Here is a 25,576-nt window from a genome sequence, read left to right as displayed (position 1 = left end):
TTGTAATTGTAATATATAGACAATTGTTTTCCTTTGACGTGCATACATCTGACGTGTGTTTATTTAGACATAATAGTTATGTTTTCACGTTTCTTCAATTTTTGCTTAATGCATACAAAATTTTTAATTTTCAACACAGTTGTTTTGTTTTTTCATTGTTTATTCATATTCTGGTTTTATTTCAATTGATCCATTTTGGACATTTCAAATAGTTTTGAATTTTTTTGTAATGTTTGGTTCTGGTAATGCAGAGGACTTCAGAATTTCGTTGTTTGATCTCCGCAGCTTCATCAAGCCCTTCAACTATTGGACTTGGTGAACTATCTAATTTTTATTTTTTTTGTCGTATCATACCTAATTTTAAAGATTTTGAAAATACATAATTATGCACTGTTATTAATATAGATATTTATATGCTTTAAATGGACACATGAATCAGGCTCTTGGTTTTTATATATTTTTATAAATTATATTTACTTTTCAAATTGTAATTTTTCTGCTTCTCTATCGAATATGAAACTTGAACTTCTTTTCCAACGTGTTTTGAGGTAGTTTGCTTAGTTTCGTTATGTATATAAAAGTTGTTTTCTCTGAAGCACATTTATATAAAGCACACACATTTACAATATCCGTAACATTTAGGCATACATTTTTTGTTTTAAATATATATTTAATATGTTAATTATACAATATTAAACACTGAGGAACTGTCGTGCTTATTTCAATGCTGCTTCGCTTTGAATTCTGTTTGCTTTACTCTGTACTTTCTACACAAAGCCAACCTAAAACCTTAGCAACCTGACTTAATTATGATATATGCATAGACCATGCATATTCTGTATTTTTGCTTGCGCTTGTACTTTGTGTGAGTGTATATATGGGGTTTCCGCTTGCCCGATGTTTTTCTAAAAGTCTAAATTGTAATTTTGAATTCTTATCACTTATGTAATGAGGTTAAGCTCCCAAGACATGAATTTGAAAACCCTAAAACTGATGGCCAATTTTGTGTGTTGAATTATAATTTATGTGCGCTCAATCGGTTTTTATTATATTTGTTTAAGCCTAGATTAACAACTACAATTTGTTATGTCCACGTGTTCATCGCTGTGGGTGATACGAGTACCTAAGTTCTAAGTTTTTAACTTGAATCACTTTTATAATTTGTATTTTCGTTCTCATTCTCGATCTGTTTCTGTTTCCCTCAGTTAGAATGTAGTTTTTCTTTCGAAAGTTAATTCTTTTGATATCAATTGAACACAACACGTTAAGCAACAAATAGCAGTAAGGAAGGCTACAAATAGTAATAGTAATTGGAAAAAATAACCCAAAAGAGAAGGAGCCCGCCCCAAAGAACTACACAACAAAGAAAATTTGAATACAAATATCACAAAATTAGCATCGAAGCAGAGCAAAAATATTCATTTCGATAATGCAAATTAGAATAAAACTCAAAGTTGAATTACTTTTTGTTTGGTGTTTTTCTTATATTTTTTTTTTTGGAGTAGCCCGCAAGTGAAAAGTAAATCTGAAGCCTTGAAAATGTTTTCATGTGTGCCTAAAATTAATAAATTATAATTTATATTGAAGGTATTTCATAAGCAAATCGTATGGATAATAGAAAAACTTAAAATTAATTTTTTGTCAGTAATAGAGTTTAGACATATTGAATCCTACATTTAACATCAAGAAATAAAAGCATAAAAGAAAAATTAAAATTATATCACCACGCATGTATGTATAGATAGTTATAGCATTTAAGTAAATTAATCAAGTTTCGCAAAACATTCTTTTTTGGAAACAATCAAACTTTCTTTAACAAAATGAAAAACTTAAAAACGACAACCTAGGACCATAAAATATATATTGGATGAGGGCCAAAACAACTAGGATTACCGATAAATGTAATATGTAGGTATATATGTTCTAAATAAAAGCTCTCTCTCCACATTGAGTTAAATGTAAAAACTTATGGCTAAAACATTGAACCAAATTATACAGCGTTAATATAGCATTTAAAACTTAAACAGATAAATCGCAGTTGTATATAACTTATTTTAAAATGATTTTTAGCATTCCAGATAATTTCTTTTCCAATCGAATCAAATGAATTCAAACCCTTATTCGTTAAGCAGGTAAAACTGGTAGCAAAGTCCTACAAAATTCACTTGCTCATCTCTAACACTCCGTCGTTTCTTAACAATCTTAACAGCTAAACAAAATTTTGTATTTTTACACATTTTCTTTTCAGTTTTGTTTTGTGGTTGCCTCTTTCTTTACGTTTTTTGTTTTGTTTCTTTCGATTTGTTAATGTTGCATTTTCAAAAGGAATTTCGTTTTTCTTTTCTTACGTTTGTTTGGCTCTGGCTTTCCGGTTTCGGTGTGGTCGCGAAAAAGTAAAAAATATTCTCTTCTATTTTCTGCCATAGAAAACATACAAAGCCCAGGCTCTTTAAATCACAGTTATATCTCGGTTATCAATATTATATCACTCATGCAGAACAATGTAACAGATCGTTGTGTCTTAAGGAGGGATGGAGGTTCAGCAAGGATTTTCTCGAGTAATTCCGATGTCAAGAAAATGTTTTCCCTATTCAGAGCGATTCCAATTTAAATCCAATTGTAATCCTGTCGTAGAATGGGTTTCAGTTGTTGGTGGCTGGTTGGTGCTGTTCTTGGGTCTCCTATGTGGCTCTAAACTTGTTAAAACTAATCTTGATGGGCGGTTCGTTAGCTTTAGATATTCTGTATTTGGTCTACGACGATTTACGCAGCTCCTCGAGGCCTCCGTTCGGCATGCCGCCGCGCATATTTTCCAGAACCTTGTTCACGAAATCCGTTGAACCGCCTGCGATGCGGATTCCAGCTGCAAAAGTAAAGAAAATTACAATTATTTCGGTTCAAGATGGATGGATCAATTTCACTTACAAGAGGCGGTGGCATAAATGCGTGCAATTTGTTGATCAACCTCCTCGGTTGATTCGCCCACATTCTTGGTGCGATGCTTCACGACCAAGGCCTGCTTTAATTCGGCTATGCCATTGATGAGGCGCTCTGGAGAACGAAAAATATTGGATTAGCATATGTTTTTCTGTTATTTAAAGAAAACATTTAGGCATATCGACTTACTGTGTTCAATTTCAAGGCCGAAAAGCTTTATTTTGTTGGCCTCATGCTGGGCCTTCTTCTTCAGGCGACAGGCACGTGAGGCCAGCTTGTTCTTCTCCTTGCGCGACTTTGGGCGCACATTGAAGGGCAGCTCGGAAACTGGCGTCATGTCGTTGATGGTGCGGCTCAGCTTGTCCAATTCCTTGCCAATATTATGCAGCTTTCTGGCATTGGGAGTCAGGTCGTTGCCATCGCCCTTGCGGGCCTTTCCACTGTGCTGTAAGAGAAAAATATAAAGTGTTAGATATATAAATTTTTCAATTTTAAATCATTATATTTACCTTGTACACCTTGATGCCACGCACGGAGCAAGTGGGACTGAAGACGGGGTCCGTCACCTCGTTCAGCACATGCGGATCCTCGAGCTTCGATTGGAAGACCAGCCTCTTGCCCTTGGGCCCCTTGGCCTGGACATTGTACTGCCAGAAGAACCGCTCTTTGCCCTTGCTGGACAAATGATTCGGTGTCGAGGTGCGCGTCTCATCCTCATCCCCAGATAGACCATTATCGCTGCTGAAATCGTCGTAGTTGTCACTGTTCTCGCTCGAATTGTCATCCTCGTCGTCCTGCGAAAAGTCAATGCCATCCGGGGACAAAACACTGCCCGTGCTCAGCGAGGAGAAGCTCTCGGCCTCGGCCAGCGAGCCGGTTGAGAGTAAATGCTGTCGTGGCTCTCGCCGCATCCAGATGTGCTCCAGTCCCAGGTGCGTGGGGGCCGACGAGCTGAGGCGACTCAGCTGGGAGTTCTCCACGGCACTCTGGTAGCCAAAGGACTTGCGCACGGCTGATCCGGGTGTCTGGTTACTGGTGGTTGTACTGTTTCCGGACACCGAGCTGCCAAATCCACTGCTACCGCCCGGACTCAACGCAGCAGACTGGCTGAGGATCGAGCGCTCCGGCGGCGAGGACATGGGAAAGCCCTTCTTGATCAGTTCCTGCATGTTGCGCGACTTTACCATCTGGTACTGAGGTCGATTGGCGTGCGGTGGTGGCGGTGGGGTCAGTGGCGACTGAGAAGCCTGGCTGCCCGGCGAGAAGCTGGCGGACAGCTGCTGTTGCTGCGGCTTCTGGGGAGTGCTGTGGTAGATCTCATACGGACTAGTGGAGGAACTGTTCGAGTGTTGCTGTTGTTGGGTTAGCGTGAGCAGCGTTTGCAGTTGTGGCAGACTGCCAACCTGCAGTTGCTGCTGATTTTGCTGCTGCTGCTGCTGCTGCAAAAGTTCCATGGGCGGCGCCACCAGGGCATCCTGTCCTTGGGTCTGCGGCGACAGCAGGAAGTTGACACTTTGAGAGACTGTGGTCTGCGGCAAGAAATCCTCAATGTTTCCAATGACATCCAGGAAGTCGCCACCATTTAGATCGGAAAGATCGGCCGCCTGGATCTCGGCCTTGTCGTTGGGAAAGATGTAGTCATCGTCCAGGCTGAATGGCTCGTGTTTGGTATGGATAATGGCACTGCTGATATCACTCCACATGGCATTCGAGTTGGGTGTCATCTCGTAGAGCAACTCATTCTGGGCAACAGCCTCCTGGAGCAACACCTGCTCGCTGACTACATTTAGGCTGAGGCTGTGCGACATATCTGGTGGAAAGTAGCCACCATTGCTGCTACCTGCTCCTCCTCCACTGGTGTTGCCGTTGTAGAGGGTGGAGTTCAGCGGAGAGGCTGCACTCAGGCTGACATCCTGCAGCAGAGTGGGTGAAAGGGAAGCGGCATCCAGTGCATCCAGACCAAAGTCCGAGAGCTCCCCCAATGCCAAATGCGATTGTTGCAGCTGGTCCTGTTGTTGCTGCTGCTGCTGTTGGTTGTGGTGTTGCTGCTGCTGTTGCTGCTGCTGCTGCTGAAGGTGGTGTTGCTGGTGGGTCATGCTGGGCAATGTGTGTATAGGACTGGGATGATGGCGCGGTGTTTGCAAATCCGACTGCTGGTACGGATGATGATGATTCTGGTTGTGGTTGCTGCTGCGTGGTATTGTTATGGCCGTTGTACTTAGCATTACATTACAGGTATTTGTGGTGCTGGTGGAGCAGTTGCTGCTACTGCTGCTGCTGTGACTACTGCTGTTGTTATTGTTATTATTGTTGCTGCTGCTGCTGCTGCTGTGACCATAGCCCGTGTTAATGGTCAGCGTGGGCAGGGCCGCACCCACAACGGTGGAGCCCAGCGAATACAGATCGTATTTGAGTGTGTTGTTGCTGCTGTTCGAGCCGGTGTCAAAGAATTCCGATGACATGGGATACAGCTGATTCTCTGTCATTGTATCTCGCGGGTAATCCCGCTCTGCTCTGTGATTATAGCTACTTCTCCCTCTCCTTCTCTAGATGGGCGCACAGGCCCGATGTTGTCTTGCAGTAGTATCTGGAAGTAGGTAAATAAAAAAAACAAGAATCAGACCAGTTGCAGTGCAAAACAGAGACGGAGCTCATTAAACGAATATATTATGACTTTAATAATGGCCAGACAACCTTGGCGGCAGCCAGCATTCTCAATTCCAATCTCATTGACTAGTTATGGCAATCTATTGAGACATTTTACGTTCAGCCCAATTCCGATAGTAGTGGCATTTATGCTAAGTACTCTTGCAGCTGTTATCTAGCCGGAACCAATGCTTTAACCCGAGCTAAAACCAAGGCAAGACTATAATTGATGGTCTCACGTGTTCATAAGTTGCCGGCCCCAACACGTGATTGGGTAGATAAAAATATCTACATAAATTATCACGGGGAATGGTAATTGTATTTACCCGCAGGGCTAGTTATGTTTAGTTAGTTAGTTTTCTTGGAAACTGTAACTTTCCCTATTCAATATCTCATTCTATTCATTCGCCTAATCTCCCTTGCTTATAAACTATCAAAACAACTTGCTGTACGACTGAAAACCTTACAGATAAACGCAATCTGAAGAATTTGCAAATCCAAGAGCCAACTCAACACTATTCAAAGTTTGTTATTGTTATGGTTATCGCCTATTTTAAGGCTAGCCGAAAGGTAGAAGAAACAACAATGATAGGCCCCCTCTTTGTACCTCCTCTCGCCTACATTTTTTTACTGATTTGGCAAACAACAAAATTTTGAAAGCAAAAAGAAATCACCAACACTTTTGTTTTGCTCTTCAAAACAAGAAATGGAACTGGCAAGAAAAGAAAAAATAGCAAAACAATAATGGATCGAAATGGCAAAACTTTGTGCAAAATTAGTAAGCCATTTTCGGGTTTGATTCGATTCTTTCAACCTATACCACTTCTCGATCAGGTGAAAGGCCTCAGGGGGCGGAACCTGCTATTGTTGTTTTCCATTTTGTGGCTCGATAATAAATATTAATTAGTTTGTTTACAAATGAAATACAACATTCTCGTTTTCCATTTAATGTTCATAAATCAGGAACGAAAAGTGCATCTAGTATAAGGGATTTGGCACAATTTGCGCCGTTCATTATGGAAAATTCGAGGAAATGGCCTTGAGGAGGTACATTTGAATTAAAGGTGGGCCGGAAAAGTTTTGACCATTTTTATTGAGCGTATTCCGCACATTATTTAATAGTATATCGACCCACAACGAACTCTATTTTGATCCCTCTGATTGGCTTATCTTTCATCCATTACAGCCGATAAGTGACACATTCCAGATGATAAGGTCCCCCGTTTTACATTAGCCAATGTGGTAGATTCGATTTGAACTTTGTAATGCCCGGTCCCAAGACGTGAAGGTCACACGATGTGTACTGTAGAAACCAACAGTTTTATACAGATGGTAAAGGGGGCGGGATGTGGAGTGGGAAGCCACTCGATATACAAGGCAAACACAGACTCAAGCCCAGACCAAATTCTACTTTTGCTAAGTGATATGCTTGTATCTCTGGTTTCTTTACATTATTGCTGTTTCCTCTTGAAATTGTTTAATATTCGTCAAAGGTAGCTGAACGCGTTGAAGGCCAAACAATAAAAAACAACAACCGAGAACCGACCAAACCAAACCGAACCAAACACCAAAACATAGGAACCGAAACCCGAATGGGGCGCTTATATGTATATTATATACTATATACTCGCCAAACCGAGTATCAAACATGAAAATAGACGCGAAGGGGCAAATAAAAAAGAATTTATTACAGATTGGCTGCCGAAAAAAAACCAGAAAGAGCCCCAAGTGGAATCGCACGAAAAAGTGAAGAGGACGAGCAAACACAATAAAAGATAAACAGAAATTTCTATATAATGAATAATACTATTAAAAAATTCCCCACGCACACAGATACCGCGAGTTAATGAACGCAAAATGTTTGGTGGGGAGAAACGCCAGTGAAAAGGGGGCAGCCGACGAACATCTGATCCAAAGCATCTGATATCGTAGGCAGAAGACCGAGTGATCGGAGCAAAGTAAATACGAATAAGTACTACAATTTACAACAAAGTGTATCTTTTCTTGCGTTGATTTCTGAAAGAAACTTTAAAATTTTTTTTTTTTGTTTTAGTCACAAAGATTAGTTTTAATTGGATAGAACAGACAATGAACATATACCACCTTTTTTTAAAAGAACTGGATCTTAAGTTTGTCTATTTGATATAAAAATACCTTTTTTAATAGTTCTTACTGGTTATTATTAGGGAGTTTGTACTGTATCTGTACAGCCAAAGTAAACTAATTAAAACCGAGTGGGATGCACGTGAAGAGCATTTGGAAGGCAATTCTAGTAGGGGGTAAAGTACAAATCTCCAGTACCAGGCGTGACCAATATGCACGTTATGTGACTAATTCCGGATAACGAAAGCGAAATGAAAATAAAAAGAAATCCAAATTAAAATAAAATTCAGCGGTATTAGAAACACATGCACGGGTCGGTCGCTTCGTCGTTCCGGCTTATTTCAACACACGATGAAATAATGCAACAATGATAACAATTATTAAGGAAAGCTAACTAAAAAAAATATATATAAAATAAACTGTTAGCGTGGCTGCTATCAACAAATTAAGTGGAAGAGAGCCGCGCCAAAGAGAGAAAGCAACGAGAGAGCACACGAATTTTAAGCCAACCCAAGGTCAAAACTGTTTATTTTTTATATTTTGTTTTGAATGTATAATTTATCGCAGAGTTGCCTTTGTTTTCCACTCACCCATACAGGGAAATAAGCTGTAGAGTTGTAAACAAAACGCGACGCTTGTAAATAAAAAATAAAGCTTTGGCGAGAGCGTGGGCGCTTTTTATACTCTCTTTTACTCTGGATCTGAGCAACATATGTTTTCCGTCTATTTGCTTTTGTCGCCATCTTCGTAGACTTTACTTATTTATATAGGCGTGTGTGTATGTAGTGTTTGTGTTGGGTATATAATATAATATTAAGCTTTTTGTAGCTTTGCTTGACTGACGAGTTTTGTCTGTTGTCGTTTTTGTTGTTGCTGGCTTACAATAACAAAATGGAAGCTTTTACATTTCGCCAGAATTTATACTAGAAATCTATACGCCAGTGTGAGTGGGGGATTTCATGTGCTTGTTGATTGCGCTATATACATACATACATACATGCATATACATATGAAAGTGTAGAGCGTTCTTAGGGCATATTTGCACGATTGGGGAACACAAGTCCAAGAAAGACAGATGAGGAAATGGAATTCTTGCGAAAGGAAGGATCATGTCTGCAAATATCTTGAGATCTTATAAAAATTACTCATACGCCACGTTTAACAAAATGTGTCAATTTACGTATGAGTAATAAAATGTTTTATTGGTTCCAAATCATTTAAATATTTTTATATGAAAGGATTTCTTATAACAGATGCAATTTTGCTATTATTTTCTATTTGCTTAAAAATTAAATCGTGTTTTAATTTAAGTTCAGTGATTAAATTCTTGATAGAGAATCTACAAATATTTATTTTCCCACTTTCTATTTTACTTATATTTGCAATTATATCTATATTGAGATTATTTTAGAACAGGCGAGCTCGACACGTTTGCATTATCAATACTTCATAGTGGGAGACGTATTACTTAGTTTAAAACGCGGTCTAGCTCTCATAACAAAAGCAATAATTTAAAATTAAAATAAAAACAAAGGCAAAAAGAGTAAGAGCCGCTGATCGGGAGCAACTTCCGTTCCGCATTATCAATGGGTCAGTGGCAGTGGTCAATCATTGATGAGGGGTGTTGGGGGCTAGGTGCTCTATAATTTCCATCAGCCCCCTTTCCCACTTTTCGTTCTCGGCTTTGTTTTCGTCAACATTCGTCATCAACCGTCACATGTTCGGACTGCATGCAGTTTTTTCCCACTCGGCCCCTCTCTTTCACTTTGATTTTCCATTTCTTTCTGGCAAAAGTCTTCTTTCACAGTGGCGTACTGAAAAGGGGTTTATAAGACCTCTTTAGAAGTAGTCCCAAAAAACTGAACAAATACAAATACTGACGGGATTTTTAGTTTCAAACTTCATACTGAGGACAGAGGTTGATGAAAATACAATTTCTAATCTTAATTACCTTGCAACAACGAAACCCCTTGTGAAAATCTTAAATACGCTGCTTCTATAGCCATTTCTTTGTTTTGCAATTTGTGCAAGTCACTTTTACCTTTGTCTCTGTGTTATGGCTCACACTTTGCTCTAATTTTAGGAACACGCAATTTTTGCATGCACCCACACTCATAAGGAAGAGCACCCATACCACAACGAAAACACCCACACACTGATAAACAAATTTATGTTGAGGTAGCCACAGAGCCAAGTGCAAGTTCCTTCGACTTATTTATAGTGCCCCCGTTTAGAAGGGGGCTCACAAAAATAAATAGGAAGGTACACAGAAAAAAAATGGTAATGATTTTTACATTCAAATTTCTAAATGGTTTAAATTGAAAGTGTCACCGAGAATCAACTGTATTTTAAATGGGTAACCTTAGTATTTTTATACCCTTGTAGAGGGTATTATAATTTCAGTCAGATGTTTGCAACGCAGTGAAGGAGACGTTTCCGACCACATAAAGTATATATATTCTTGATCAGCACCAATAGCCGAGTCTATCTAGCCATGTCTGTCTGTCCGTCTGTCCGTCTGTCCGTCTGTCCGTTTCTATGCGAACTAGTCTCTCAGTTTTAAAGCTATCGCGATGAAACTTTCCCGAAGGTCTTCTTTCTATTGCAGGTAGTACATATGTCGGAGCCAGCCGGATCGGACCACTATATCTTAAGGCTCCCAAACAAATATAAGAAAATTCATTGTAACTTTGTAGGAAGTAGGCGTTTTGATTCTTGACTACTTAAAAACAAAATTGAAATAAATCGAAACGCTGAATCTGGAATCCCTGGAACTGCACCGAGTAAGTATTCTTTTATCTACAAGGGTATATAAGCTTCGGCTGGCCGAAGGTAGCTTCCTTTCTTGTTTTATATTGAATTTTAAACTTATATAGCATTTTTTTCAGTGTTCAAAATGTTAGCATGCTAGGTATTAGCTATTCGATTCTACCGTTTATTTAGTATTCATATGCCGGAATGTTTAGCATAGCATAGCGAATGTCTGGCAATTGATGATATAACACGCTCTGTCGCGTTCGGTTTTTGTTTTGCTTTTTGTTTTATACTTTATACTTCTTATACAAACAGCTGACGCAAATTGTAAATTGTTGTATTGATTGAAAGAGGAAGAGCGGGGCAAGGCATCGATCAGCGAACTCAGGGAAGTGAATATATATAGTCGTTGGAGGTGAGAGATCTAGGTTAGTATATAAGAATCGTATCAATTTGCATTTAAAACTAAATTTCCATAGTTTAGCTAAGACTTTGAGAATCGCATAGAAAGGTTGAAAAATGCTTGAACCTCCATGAACTTTGAAGCCCAAGGAAGATCGGAATTCGCTTTTCAGCAATTTGCTACAGAAAATGTCTTCAAAGTGCCTTAGCGTACACTTTGAGAATCGCACAGAAAGGCTCAATGGGCGGTGTGGTATATAATGCACATTTCTTGTTCCTTTTTTGTTTTACTTGTTGATTTAAAAATATGATTATTGATTTGGCACTTTTAAGTAATCAATACAATACTTTCGCAATGGAAATTCCAAAAATGCCTCTACTCCCCCAAGCCCGATCGTCAGACGCCCACAAACCCCTGCGAAGCGAACCAATCGAACACAGTATAACATGTTTGCTTCCCCACCGATTCGCTAATAGATAAATAATTAAAATCAATTTATATCGATTTAGCAGCACAAAAAGAAATTAGCACAAGTCTGAATACTTAAACAAACAGAAGATGCTACTGCCACTCTTGCTGAATAGAAATCAATAGGAATCGTGACTGAGTCTGTAGCTTTCAAGTCCGATAAGTCTGTAGACGACTAGACAAATAGCGATGCATTTCAAAGGGTTCGAATAATCGCGCCTGGTGGCGTTGACTCAATTCGGGGAGGAGACAGGAACACGTGAGCCGACGGAGCGATTCGGTTCCCGCGCCTCCTTATCGAGTGACCAGAGAGCAGACCCTCCAGAGGCGTCTGGCCCGTCAGCTGTCCCCCATTTGACTCCGCCTCTTATCAGCCAAAAGCCGCGTGCCGTCAGAGACGACAATGAGCCACTGATAAGGCTATACGCTCAATGGGTCAGGCACTTGCAAATTTAGAGCTGTCCCCTAACTTTTTTAGGGGTGGCATGGATGGCGAATCTTATCTTATCGAGCAGCCGCAAATGAGGAGATAAACCAACACAAAAGATGGCAAACGTATGTTTTTGTTCTGCGACCAAATGAAAACAAATTTCGTTTCAGGAAGCTAACGCCCCCGCATGGCATATTTTTGTGCTACCCAAATAGAATCGTCCCTTTCACAAACTGACCCAAAAAAATAGGGTGTGTTTATAAGCACTGAGTAAAATTAAACACTTATGAATCACGGGCACTTAAAAAATCAGGAGACAGCGACAACAACAATTGATATAAATTTGTATATCTGTGCTTTAATATTTTTGCTAAAGAAATTTCAAAGAAAAGCAAACAAGTTTGCTTAATGGACGGCATCCGCGGAACAGCCTCTGGAAAGATCACAAAAATCTCCTCCCAGCGGCAACAAAGAAAGTTGAAGGCCGGCAAAAGCAAATGACCGTATATAGAGTATATAGTCGGCATTTTGAACAAATAATAATATGTAAAAATCTGTTTCAAACAAATTGATTGGAATATAAACAAATAAATAAAATTGAATACAAAGTTTAGCTCGTTTAATGGGAAATCAAGATCATGATGCAATATCACCAGTTTGATAGATCATCCACTATACCTATTAGCATTTACTTAATGTAAGAGCAAGCCAATATTCTGCTTTTTCGACAACATGTAAATTAATTATGACATCTACAATGAGTAAATAATTAAATTATATACATATTTATGCTAAGTGATTAGAACCAGTTATGATAAACACATTAACTGACAGTTAGCTTTGTGATTCTATAAGGCTATTGATAGTATTAAAGGGGAATTTTAGAAAAAAAGTATAACTAAATATCGGAAAAAATGAAGATTAGCTTTTAAATTACTAAAAAATTTAATGGAAAAAGTTATAATTACTTTTATTGCTTATTTTTTTAAAGTACAATGATGACCTTTACCGAAGGCTTTCATTAAATTCGATTGTATATAAGTATACGGAATATCAGCATTCTAATCACTCACACAATCACTCAGCTCTGCCCTAATTTTTATTTTTAGGTTTTTTTGTTATTTTCCAGCGAATAGGTATTTCCTACTTTATGACTCTTATCGATACCGTAACTCTTGAGTCAGGGCAAGTATTATAACCATCGACAAAGTTAAGATGGCACAAACTGAAAGTTCAGCATCCAATTAACTGATGTAGCAGCTGGACGCATGGCGTATACGTAATGTTGTGGCGCCCAGAAAACTTAAAAACTGGCTCCAAGTTGAGATAAGGGGTAAGTGGATTGCTTTTGGTTTCTTTTCTGCTGTTTTTCCACTGAAGTTTACCCAACATATGGCTGCCGTTTAGGCTCAACTATTTCGTCGCTTCTCACGTGTTGAAGCTTTTGGATTTGTTTTATTTTATTTCTTCTATGAAGCCAACAGTTTTCAACCTTGAATTTTCGCACTGACACTGAACTCAAACCCAACGAACAAAATTCAAATTGAAATCAATTTCAATTTAATTTTTTGTTGCCATACACAGCAAGTTTTTGTTGATTTCCTTTTGTTTCATTTGAAAGTGTCTGTGTGTTTGCCTTTGATTATTTGCACAAATGGGGAAAAAATAGCCAGTAAACCTCTCGAAAAGAAAAAAACGATGCCTGACAAGATTCATATTTGTATCCCACAACATTTTCTGGCCCCTTGGGGACTCGGACTCGGTTGATTCCCAAAAGATTCTGTTGACGCGACAGGAAATGCTTAACTTGAGCCGCTATCAAGCCGCCTATACAGTGTGCTCGATACATAAATAAAACTCGAAATGTTTATAGGTTTATGTGCTATGCTTTGCTCATTTTTGTTGTTTTGTTTGTCTTGGTTTTGGTTTGGTTTAGTTTTTTTCGTATTTGTGGGTCTCACATTTCAAAGGGCAGGCTAGATTTGGATTTTTAAGTTTTCGGTTTCTGTATTAGGGGGAATGAGTGTGTGTTGACGCAGCCCCTTTTCGGTCTTGGGTTAATTTTTTAATTGGTCTGCGATCATAAATTACCAGTATGTCGGCTTAGGAAAGTGGAGAGAACGCAGATATGAGGGCTACTTACAAATTGTAATTCCAGCATAAGAAAGTTGTGAACTTTCAAGATTTGTGTCGGATACTTTTAATGATCCTAAAAATATTTTTTTAGGAATTTACGTCTGTGGGATCAAACATGATCATAAATCATTTTTCATTTTTCATCATTTTAGATGAGAATACACTGTCATCTTTGCAATTCAGTTAAGATTTTTTAAAGATTTGTATATTTCTTTAACACAATTCCCCACCTTATTCAGGTTAGCATTTCTCTTTATCCTATTTTTATCACCATTTTATATGATTCTCAAAGAAATCGCTTCTATAGGGCAGCAAGCTTATTTTGATAGCCCATCATTTTTAATGTTTGGCTTAAACTTTTTCATTTTGTATTTCCTTGTGGATTATGGAGGTCACATTAAAAATCTTTAAACATTTTTTACATTTATGTATATTTTTACCCACCTTATCTGCTGCTTTCCTTTCTACACCTCGTTGCGTATAAACAAGCCAGAAAATGATGCTGTGTTGATTTGTTGTAAAAGCGTTTTTATATTACTTCCTCGAAAATTTTCAATTAAATGCACACAGATTAAACATTTCCCTCTCGCGGTGTTTACAAATTAATTGAAATTGTATTTTTGGTTAATTTTTCCTCATCCTCGTTTTCGTTATTAATTATTATGCATGGTGAGGTCCACGTTTATATGTACATTTCATTGTTATTTTATGCGTGAGTGTGAGTTGTTTTTTTAACTAGGTCACACATGTGGCGATTAAGACGAAAATTTATTTATAATGAAGCACATTTGTAGTATATCTCATCCAAAGCGCACATACACCAAACTAAACACTCAGTTTATATGAATTTTGATAAGGGGAGAAATCTTATCAGTGGCGACAAAGTCGTTTTTAATTTATTATTTGAATTATTCCGTACGGCGGGTTGGCACTCAATAAGTTTTCTGAAACTTTTTTTTAAATTAATGGCAAAAATTTACAACAAATTGTGATTAGCTTTGTTTGCTTTTTCTGCCTTTAAGTCATTCGCGGTTTGTTGTCAATTTTGCGGTTTATTTCCCAAGTTTCAACCGAGCAGCTGAGCGGTAAGCGAACAACTGATCGATGGAAGAGAGCCAACCGAAGAGCGGAGCCCAAACTTGGGGGCTTTTGGCGCTCTCTGGGGTTTTTGTGGAGTGTGGGGTTCTAATAAGAATTTGTATACATATGTACGCTATATGTATTATTCGGTAGACAAATTCCAACGCATTCGTCAAGTTTGGCAGCGTTTATGTTTGTTGGTTTATTTATTTATGCAAATGGGCATAGTTTTTCGTTGCCTCGGAAACTAGTTCGTTAAATGCGGTTATTTCAAATAACTTGTTTTTATAGGTGTTCAACAAAATTATGACAGTCTGTAATTTTTGTAGCTTTCATATAGATTTAAATTTTTTCGGTACACTCTAATTGTTTTTATTATTCTTTTTATTTTGATTATCACACTTTGTGTGTGTGGTTGTGCTCACCAATACACTGGCTTGCTTCTCTAGAGTCTTTTGCTTTTTGTTGGATTATTTTTGTTGGTCTGCGCTCGTCAAACGTTCTTGACCGATTGATAAAAAGTGTGCAAAGCTCGGCGACAAAGCCAAAAAGCAGAGCGCCAAAAGCTCCCCAATCGCTTTTGTTTTGATTGTTCAGCTGGAAGAGGGAACACTGAAAAAAATAGTACTCGATATTAAACCTAAAAGGTGTTTTATCGATTGTATATTTTTGGAAACAAGAGAATGATTTGTACGTATCCTTTATCTTCTTTAAAAATGATTTAAAAATTATTAAAATTTATGTAAACAATTGGATTTCTTTCAGTGTGGGGAGAAAAGCTTTTGAGAGAGCGGCGTAAGCGCATGCCCCCACCATCTCTCCCACTCACACTTGTAAGCACTGTCTGTTGCTTCTTTCACTTCCACTTTTCCATTTTGGAGAGAGAGCGGGGGAAGAATGGAAAGAGGGTAGATGGCTCCAAAAGCTCGAGTACAGTCTGTTGTTTTGGTTTTTATTATTCTTCTGCTTTTTGCATTTGATTATTAAATAAATTTATTTACAAAGCTTTGCCGCCACACTCTCTTTCCGCTCTCTTCCTCTATGTTTTGACGTCACTTTTGTTGTTTACTTCTGCTTGTTTTCCCTTTTCTTGCCCATTCCGTTCGCCATTGTTGTTGTTTTCGTTGGGGCTTTTTTTATGCAAATTTTTGTTATGAAATTGTCTGGCGCTTTGATTTTGATTTGATTTTATTTTTCGCCAGTGTAAAAATAAACTTGTTTACAGCAATCGAAAAAATACAAAATACTATAAGTATTTTGCCAATTGTAGAACTAAGTAAAATTGCAAGCAAAAAAAGAAGCAGAATGCGCGCGTTTTTTTCTCGCTGACGTTGCATTTTATTTTTGCACCCGATCTTTATTAGTTTGTTTATAACAAAAACAATCAAGATGGCGCAAACAACCATATCAATTCATGTACTGAATCGCCTATCACTTTGATTTCTGTAGATATCTTTTGACTGTTTGCTCTTTCTTAGATCGGTTCGATTTGTTCCATTTGTTTTAGAACTCCTCGGATATATTCAGCTGATGCAATATGGCCCATTAAAATGTAATACGATACAGAGTCGAGCTTAGCTGGCATTAAAAACGGGGAAAACTGACCCTTCAGCGGATATATTTTACTGCGCTCTTATCTGGTTTCGAGGTTTTTGTTTATATTATATTGAATACCGATCAGTTTTATACTTCTGTTTGTGATAATGGGATACTAGGAATTTATTGATCTATTACAGTTTCATTTGAATTTAACTTCAGATAAGCACTAAGCACCACTCAAACTCTGCACAACCTTTATTAATGTTTATTTTATTTTTTCAAGGACTTTCCATTTATTTTTGTAACTTTCAAGAACACACAAAAGTTATTCTTAAAATCTCATTACAAAATTTGACCACGATAAAGTAAGGAAGTAAGAGCACTCAATGGAGATACTATGCAACGAGAAGGGTCTTCAAATTCGATTAAATTAAGTTGTACCGACATTTAATGGACAGGCGTGGGATACATTATACTTGTCGGAAAGGAAAATAACCAACTGACGCACGGAGTTTTTTGTTGTTTTGCCAGTAGCTGCTGTGGCAGCAAATCACAACCATGTCCTTGAATATGAAATTGCGACCCAACTTGCAGAGGGGACGCCAAGGATACGTAGGGAGCAACAAGGATAACAGCCCGATCCCACGCTATTTCAAACGCCCAACCACCCACAACAGAAAAAACAGACATTGTTCTATGTTTGTATATACAGCTCCGGTCAAAGCAATAGCATGGAGGAGTCCAGGGGTCCTGTCTTCAAGGTCTACTATGACATTTGCGACTGCTAAGGATAATGCAACAGTTAGCTGTAACAATCTTTTAATGCTTATTTATAAATATTTCTTTTTTTAACATGACATAAAACTATTGTGACTTAAGTATGGTGGATAGTTAAGCTTGCAGACTAGTCGAAATGTTAAATATTTAACTCTAAATAATTGAGCAATCACAGAAGTTATATTTGTTTGACCCCCATTGTATGTATTCCTGTTAAGGGAGGCGTGTGAAACGATTTTCAAGGACGTGGGCGCCGGCATTTGAGTATTAACAAAATATATTCCCGATACCCGAAGCCGCCTACGTAACAGAGTTGGATTAGATATATGTATGTATAGATATGTATGTATGTACCTTAGGGATGCGTGGGCGCTACGATTCGGGTTTCATTGGATCGAAGCTCCACACTTTCACTTTCGCTTTCCCTTTGACGAAGTTCAAGGCAGTGCAAAGCTTCGGAGACCTTGAATAACTTTTCTTTTTTTCCCTTCTGTGGGCGTTGCCCTTCGTCGTCGATTCCAATGGGCGTTTCCCCACAGCCGACTTATTTATGCATAGGCGCGAATTTTCCGCTCGCCTAGAGTTTTCCTAATTCAGTGCGCACCCCAAGGCATAAATAATACCTAATTAATTAATTAATTTTGGGTCTGCGTATCCCCATTTTAGTGACCATCTGGCAACGCCCGAGGCGAGAGCTTTGCTTTAAGCCTTTCCCTAAGCTTCCTGGTGAAATGCTTTCTCGCCATTCAGTGTTGTTTTTGTTATGAATAAGCAGAAGCACAACAAAATGCCAACCGCAGACTGCCAAGGACATGGCAAAGTGGGCGAAAAGAGAGGATTGCCGAGATGGGAGAGACAGGATTTATCCTTCTGGACTCGATTTCTGCGTCGTAATTTTCCAGCACAGCATGGGGAACACCACCCGGAAAAACCACCCCCTGGATCCATTCTCTTTCCTTTTTTTTTTGTGGGGGCCAGCCGGCGAGTGTGTACACAAAGCTTGTTAGTCTATATACTGATGCAGTCCTTCCAGATCTCCCCCATCCGTCAGAGACGTTGTTGTGACGCGTATCGATTTGTTTATGTTTATCAAATGGAAATTGGCACAAGGGGCGCCAGACGAGGCACCTCGTTTCGAGGGCTAAATAACAATGGCAAATTTCTTCACTCTCTTCTCTTGGCCATCACAATCGTGTGTGGGTTTTTTTTTTGTTTTGGGCACCCCCAGAAATTTTCCAATTTCCTTTTTGTCAGGCGGTGGGCGGTGTTGTGCTTAATTAATAATTCTCACTAATTTGATGGGCTGTTCAAACAAAGGGATTCGAATTTCACAATATTCCGGGAAACCTTTGATAAGGATGGAATCAAATAAATACCCCAGTTTGTGGCGGATTGACAATTATAAGTATAAGCAAATAAACATAAATACCTAAATAAACAGAATGAATTATAAGTGTAATGTTATAAATTTATTTACAATTTCTTTGCCTGTAATAATCCTATTTAACCGGAAATCGTTCCAGTTTGTTAAACGTGATTTCACAAGACTTTCAAGATTTTTTATGAGCTACCTCCCTCAACACGCTTAAATAGAACGCTCGCTCACATGCACTTTGCATGTGATAGAGAAAGCATTTAGCAATTTGCTAGCTTGTATAAACAATTTTTTTCCCATTTTCTTTCAGTTTTTTTTTGCTGATTTGCAAGCTTCTCGTTCATTGGCCCCAACAGCAACAACAAACTTTGGAACGAACTGATAAAAAAAAATAATAACAAAAATATATACAAAAATAAGACTGACAACGCTGCTTTCAGCAACTAAGCATTTATTTTGGCGGTATACTAGAGACCCAGACCATTGACTCTATTTTCCCAAAGACCAACTCAAGTCAAGTTCAGGGCCAATCGGTTGCTCTTTACTTATTTATTGTGTTTTCTTGTCTTGTATTCTCATTTTTTTTTGTGGAGAAGCGTGGTTAGGAATTGTCATTATCTAATATAGCACGTCACCGTGATGAAAAATAAAAATATAACTTGGACAAAGCTCAAGTCTAAATATAAAAATTTTGCTAAATTGAAATGTCTAAGGAATTTATGGATTAAAAATATATTTAACATGAAAATGTTGTAAAAAACCATTAAAAATATTATATTTGGTTAAGATTTAGTTTTAAAGGCACTATTTAGCAACAATTCACCCTGCCCATATGCCCATATAATCAGCCCCAGAATCTGAGTATAATTCCGCAAAACTTACCTCACTAATTACTTTTGCAATTGTCCGAAATGTAATTTGCTCAATGCCAACCTGCAAATGGAAACAAAGAACACGAATTTAAATATCAAAGCGAAATATAATTTGCATTTATACGGTGAAAGTACAAAGTGCAAAATGAGTTAAACGGCGACTAATGGGAGAATATTTAGTTTTCTGTATTGATAACTTTTTGTTACTCGGTTCATTGATTGCAGACGACGTCGGCGATAGCTGATATATATATATAACATTTGTATGTGTACATAGGATGAATGCTATATGTTTGACAATGCGGAAGTTGTTGAAATTATAACAAATCCAAAGCGAAACAAAGAGAACTGCAGACAGGCAGATATAAAATTGTTGCACTCTGTCTGTCGAGTGTAAGTATTTGCAGTTTAGCAACAAGGCAGCGAGACATGGATCGTGTCTGTATAATGTATATATACGACATATATGCAGATAAATAAATTGCCGGCTGCTATCTGCCTGGCGCAATTAATGGATAGCACTTTGACTACTGACAAGGTTAAAGGCGACAGATACCGACACAGATTTACTCCGTTTCCACACAGCGACAATAAAGGACTATCTGCACGGGTTTCATTTGAGTATATCATTGTAATAAGGTCATGCTAAGTCAATGGAGAGACTTAGCACTTCCTATTCCGCAATGTTTAGGATATATAATCAAAAATATTTCATTTTTAAAAAGTGATTAAAAACAAAACATAAAATTAGTGTATATATTATAAAACTTTAGATAGATAGATACCTTTACTATGATTTTAATATTTTAATTAAATGAAAGAAAATATTTCATTCTCTAAGATAACTAATTTTAAATAAAATTCATCTAATAAATGAAAACTTTTTCCCCGTGCACTTACTTGTAAGATTAAAACGGAATTCCCTATAAAAACACGGCTCTAAATGCGATTAACGAAAACAAACGATGCGTAAGGAAAACGCCGTAAAGCTGAAGGCAAAGACTTCGACTTAAAAAGCAATGCTTGAATAACTCGATCCTAAGGATTAGGCAACAAAAAACGAAAAACGCGACCGAGGGAACCTAACAAACCGGTGAACGCGACGCGACGCGAAGGACGAACAACGAACAACGAGGAGGACTTCAAAACACAACCGACCTGTCCGGATTGCACTCGATAACTGTGTCAGTCTCTGGCGGCGGAATACCTAGAGAGTCGAACCAGAATCGGATTCAGAATCAGGAGACCCCGTAGCTCTTGTCTCAGGTTGCGGAACCCGAAGAACCCTCCACCAACGAAATGCGGGAGAGTAGAGAGGCGGTATCCTGAAATATCCCGGCACAAGACGCGAAGATAACCGCCGTGTGCTGGGGGGTGGAAAGACCGCCGAAAAGTAACCCCGAACCACCAAGGATAATATATCGTCAAATCCACTCTCTTCTTCGCTTACTTTTTTCCTAGACGATTTAACTTTTTGTTTAGCCAGCAAACGACGCGGGGTGGAAAAGCGCTGGTGGCAAGGAGTTTCCTTCCATGAATGAGTGAGTAAGTTTTCTCCCACCGCTGAATTATAGATGCCGGGGATATGCAACCCAAAAAAAAAAAGGATAGAAAATCAACGAAAAAAAGTACAGTAAAACTTGCAATTTTTATGAGCTGAGGGGGGCAGCAACAGCTTTCCGGAGAAATGATTTTCAAGGAAAACGATTTAATGGGAAATCCATTAGTAAAGTTCATAAAAACTGAAATAAAATTGTGTTTCACAGGAAAAGAGTTGGGCATAATTTACGGAAGCAAGGTACTATGATATGATATGAATTTAGTCATTTACTGGGATATAATATAATAATGTAATAGTAGTTTTTTCCTACTGTCACTTCTCTTAACTTTCTATTTACACTTGACATTATATAAAAAAAAAATTTACTTTAATTTGTAGTTAACTTTTCTTACTCTACCACTAATTACTAGTTTAACTTCTCCTATGTACAGTTTGGAGTATTTGAAAAGTCACTTTCTACTTAATCTTCTCCAGTTTCGTTCCCCCTCTTGGCATTTCCCTCGTTTAGCATTTTCCACTCTCTTTAACGCTCAATTATATACATCGATTGAAATTGTTTGCCGAAACAGTAATTCAAATGCGTATGGAAATTCTGGCGACAAGCTGCGAAGCAGGCGATTAAAAAACAGTTTATAAATCATCGATGCCAGTGGCAGCTTGCACACTCCTTTTCCCTTTAACTATTTTCTTTACCGAAGATCCCCTGAATTGTTATATCCCCCGAATCTGCATATGGATGGCAGAAAATTACATACTTAACTGTGGGTTGCCGCATGCAGTTTCTTAAAATGGATTGCAGCAACCCTCCGGGAAGATCCATTCAGTTCCGTTTCGATACGATTGCTTTTTTCTTACGGGAAAACTCATTTCAATTATTATTAAAATTACCTATTTACATTTCTATTGAAATGATGGGCCACAGGAAGAGAAAATCCGGAAGGGGAAAGCGCACCTAAGGTACTAACAAAACAAAACTGAAGATTGAAAAGAATCGGAACTGTTTTTACTGCCATCGTGAAAAATTGGGAAAACATAAAAGTAGCATAACTTTAACTACCGAGGGTAGTTAAGTCGCTACCATATCATTGTCCTGCTCCAGTCCCATTTTTTATTGTTTCGAACCCATTGCAGATCTCTTCAAGATGTCTTCGCATCCCCCCGAAACACCAAAGTTAATGTCCTTTGATCCATATGCGTGTGCTTTGTTCGCAGGCAAACTGGAAATTGAAATTTGGCATTCGAACAAATAATAATAAAAAGAGTCTCGGTATGCTTTTCATGCTTATGTAGGGCAGCGGGTTGTCTCCTTCATAGGTCCTGTTTTGGTTCGTCTCCATTGTCTGTCTTACAAAGTTCTGTAAGCAGTTCGGTAAGTAGAACAACCTTAGTGGAACAAAGGACGTTTGATTTATGGTTCAAAGCTGGAGCAGAAGGTCTAGTTTCAAGGGGTTATCCAAAAGGAAGTGTTGAAAATGGATATCCCCAATTGATGATCATCTAAGGTCAGTTCTTGGTATATTTAAAAAGTTGAGAAATTTATTTCATTCGAAGAAAAGGTGTAGTTGTTAGTTTTATAGATCAACTGTTTTCTAATCCGAAGTATTTTACACTTCGTAAATACCCTTTTATATTTTAAGAATCTCAGTTGATCCCGTTTTTGCCTTTAACTACGCCACTTGAACCCAGCTCAAAATCTCATTTATAACTATCCAATCTTCTATGATCACAATAATGCTGACTCATCTCGACACCACTTGATGCTCCGTCCTCTGAACCCTGGATGTCATAACAAGAATATAATTATCTGAATGACAAATGATCTGAGGAAACTGAAATTTCCTTTCTGATCTTCTTGAAGAAAACTTTTCCAAAATTTTGATGAATTAACCTTAATTTCCTGTGTCAGTGGCCGGCGGCGTTTTGAACCTAACACTTTCTTTTTCTTTGCCTCGGGCAGGGGGCTGGAACGAGTTCCTTTCAAAGGATCCTTTGTCTAAGGATTTGCACGTGTGCACAAATTAGCAAAAACTGGTTACAAGGCATTTGCCTTCTGTTTTCCGATCGAAGGAAAGCGGAGAAACTAGTTTTTCCAGCGGGGCGCTTTTACCCAGCATTGTTCTAAGAGGATAAGGTTCACAAAGGATGAAAAACCAGATGGGCAAGAAAAATTATGAAAATTCCATTGTTTTCCTCGGGTTATTTGTTGGCCTAGCGGGGTGTATTACGGGTCTTTCTGTTTCTCTACCAGCTTGAAGTCGGTGAGGTAATAATTAAGGAATTAATATGAAATCGAAGGGAAGTGAAGAAGTTTTCCCATCGAAAAATAGCTGATTGGAAGATTTCTTCTTGGCAATCCAGTTTCAGCTTGAGTTCCTCCACTCGGAAGCTTCCCTAGCAACAACCCCATTCTATGACTCATTAGAAATCCCGAAATCCGAACACGTGGTGCTGAGGAAATTCCAATGAATCAACCGAAATTAAATTCCCTTTCCATTCAGCAGGACTTCAAACAAAGGGAATTTGAATAACTTCGCCCTGCGTTGTTCCACCATGTAAAGGAATTAAAAAACGCTTAAAAGACCCTGAATCAGTGTGCCAAACTCCACACTGAAAAAAATGTAGAAAACAAATACTTTATTAGATTGTAATTTTTTTACTCTTTTTATACCCATTAATGTACCCATGTTATGTTTCGTTTAAAATCCTATTTTGGTCGAATTTAATGTCAACCTTTGATTAGTAATTTGTATTTAGAGAAAGAAGAATCATTTTTCCCCGGTGCTGGAGACAAATCAACCCCTCGGATTCGGATTCGAAGTGTGGACCAAGGGGGAGGATCGATCTCAGGATTGTAAGGGGTGCAGGAACACACGCACTCAGCATGAGATGCGTGTAAATTTCTAAGCCATTACAATGACATGTCACTGGGTCCTTGGAAGCACCCTAAATGGGAGGAAAAAGCCAAGGAAATGCACAAGGACAAGGGTTGAGCTTGCTTTTGGGGGTGGGTTTGGGACCATCGAAGGTCTTTGGGGTGTCTCTGCCTTGAGCTTCTGGCTCTCCTCCAATCTCTTTTGGGGGCCATGTGCAATGTGGGGGCAAAGACGACCAAAGACCGATCTAGCCATCTGATTCACCGAAGATCCAAGAATAAATGCCTACGAAAAGTTGAAGGAACTTTTCATGGTCAAACACAATAAATATTTTATTTTAATATCGAAATTAGCTACACCCTTTAATGGAAATTAAATTGAGAAACTTGTAATTATAATTTAATTAAAACCGTGAAATCCATAGTACAGTCAGTACACTGGTAAACTTTTTTTAAATATTTAAATTCATTAAATTTAAGCCGTAATAATAAAAAAATTCGATTTAGTAAGCTAAGTTAAGTGCAACATTTTGTATTTAGATCAGATTGAACATTGTGCTTTGTTATTTATTTATTTTGTCGACTCAAGAGTTTTTGAAAATTTAAATAAATAGCACATTGTTAAGAGTAAATACTCAAATGGATTATTTTGCTTTTGGCACACATAAGGGAAATTTTCGTTTGTAAACAAAGTAACAGCCGTTAGAGTGCTAAAATAATAATCTAATGAATTGCAAGTAATGCAAAGTGCAATAAAATAAAAACAGACAACGAAATGGCACACAAGGAATAGAAATCGAAGGAGGGGGAGGGGAAGAGAGGAGGATAAAGAGGGAGTAAATAGCAGTGTCATGAATGAACGCGATGTGCGGAAGTGTGTATGTGTGTCAACGGGAAAGAGACGGGGCGAATGCTGATTGCGGGATTTGCATCCCGACGGGAGCGAGCGAGATGGAAGCTGTGGCGAAAGACAGGCGCGTGCATGCGCCCAATGCCTGATTGGAATGATACATTTCCACTTTTCCTACACGTTTCTGCAGCTGGAAAGCTTTTGGCGCCAATTTTGCTTGCACCAAGCAAATTGCAGCGCAGCAGCAACAACAAAATCACAACAATCAGCAGCAGCAACAAACAAACAAACAGGTTTTTCATCGGCTGACCGACAATTGCGGTTGAAGACGAAGGGCAAAAGAGCAGCTAAAACAGCCAAAAAATTCGACAGAATAATGCAAACGGTTGTTTTTGTTGTGGTTAAGAGCATTTTATGCTAATTATTGGGGGCGGGGCAGCACGCATTCTCTCTTCTCCCCTCCCCCACATCCAATCTCTCACACATACACAGTTTGTTACGCTTTGTTCGCTGTAACGAAAACAGCAACAAAGCAAAGTAGAATCACCATTTACATACATACACAATAATACTCTATTGCTTACAAAGCTAAAATTTTAGAATGCCCTCATCTAGCAGATAGCGTCACTTACCCGATAAGGTTTTACGGCCAAAAGGTGACGTAGGCCTTAAACTTGTTAATTACAATGGCTTTTCCACAATTTACACAGTTTAATTGGTGGTTTTTAACGATTTCTTGGGAGCGACGAGCAGGTCGCAGGTGTAGATGAAGA

At 38.4% G+C, this 25,576-nt stretch overlaps 1 protein-coding gene across 3 annotated transcripts; it reads right to left on the bottom strand.

Annotated features, from left to right (window-relative positions):
* Nucleotides 1-139: 139 nt before the first annotated feature.
* REPTOR (repressed by TOR) lies at nucleotides 140-25,576 on the bottom strand. 3 transcript variants are annotated; one of them, XM_017143515.3, is made up of 6 exons: nucleotides 25,436-25,576; nucleotides 19,531-19,581; nucleotides 3,447-5,524; nucleotides 3,127-3,382; nucleotides 2,926-3,051; nucleotides 140-2,863 (listed from the first exon to the last, which is right to left on the bottom strand). In XM_017143515.3, the coding sequence occupies exons 3-6, from the start codon at nucleotides 5,421-5,423 to the stop codon at nucleotides 2,754-2,756; spliced, it is 2,469 nt and encodes an 822-aa protein (XP_016999004.2). In that variant the 5' UTR covers nucleotides 5,424-5,524; nucleotides 19,531-19,581; nucleotides 25,436-25,576; the 3' UTR covers nucleotides 140-2,753. The 3 variants fall into 3 exon arrangements, with proteins under 3 accessions (XP_016999004.2, XP_016999002.2, XP_016999003.2); XM_017143513.3 differs by lacking the exon at nucleotides 25,436-25,576 and adding an exon at nucleotides 20,421-20,701; XM_017143514.3 differs by lacking the exons at nucleotides 19,531-19,581; nucleotides 25,436-25,576 and adding an exon at nucleotides 14,322-15,452.

This window comes from Drosophila takahashii, chromosome 3R, assembly GCF_030179915.1.
Source record: "Drosophila takahashii strain IR98-3 E-12201 chromosome 3R, DtakHiC1v2, whole genome shotgun sequence".
Taxonomy (NCBI): Eukaryota; Metazoa; Arthropoda; class Insecta; order Diptera; family Drosophilidae; genus Drosophila; species Drosophila takahashii.
This window is presented reverse-complemented; position numbering and strand designations above follow the sequence as displayed.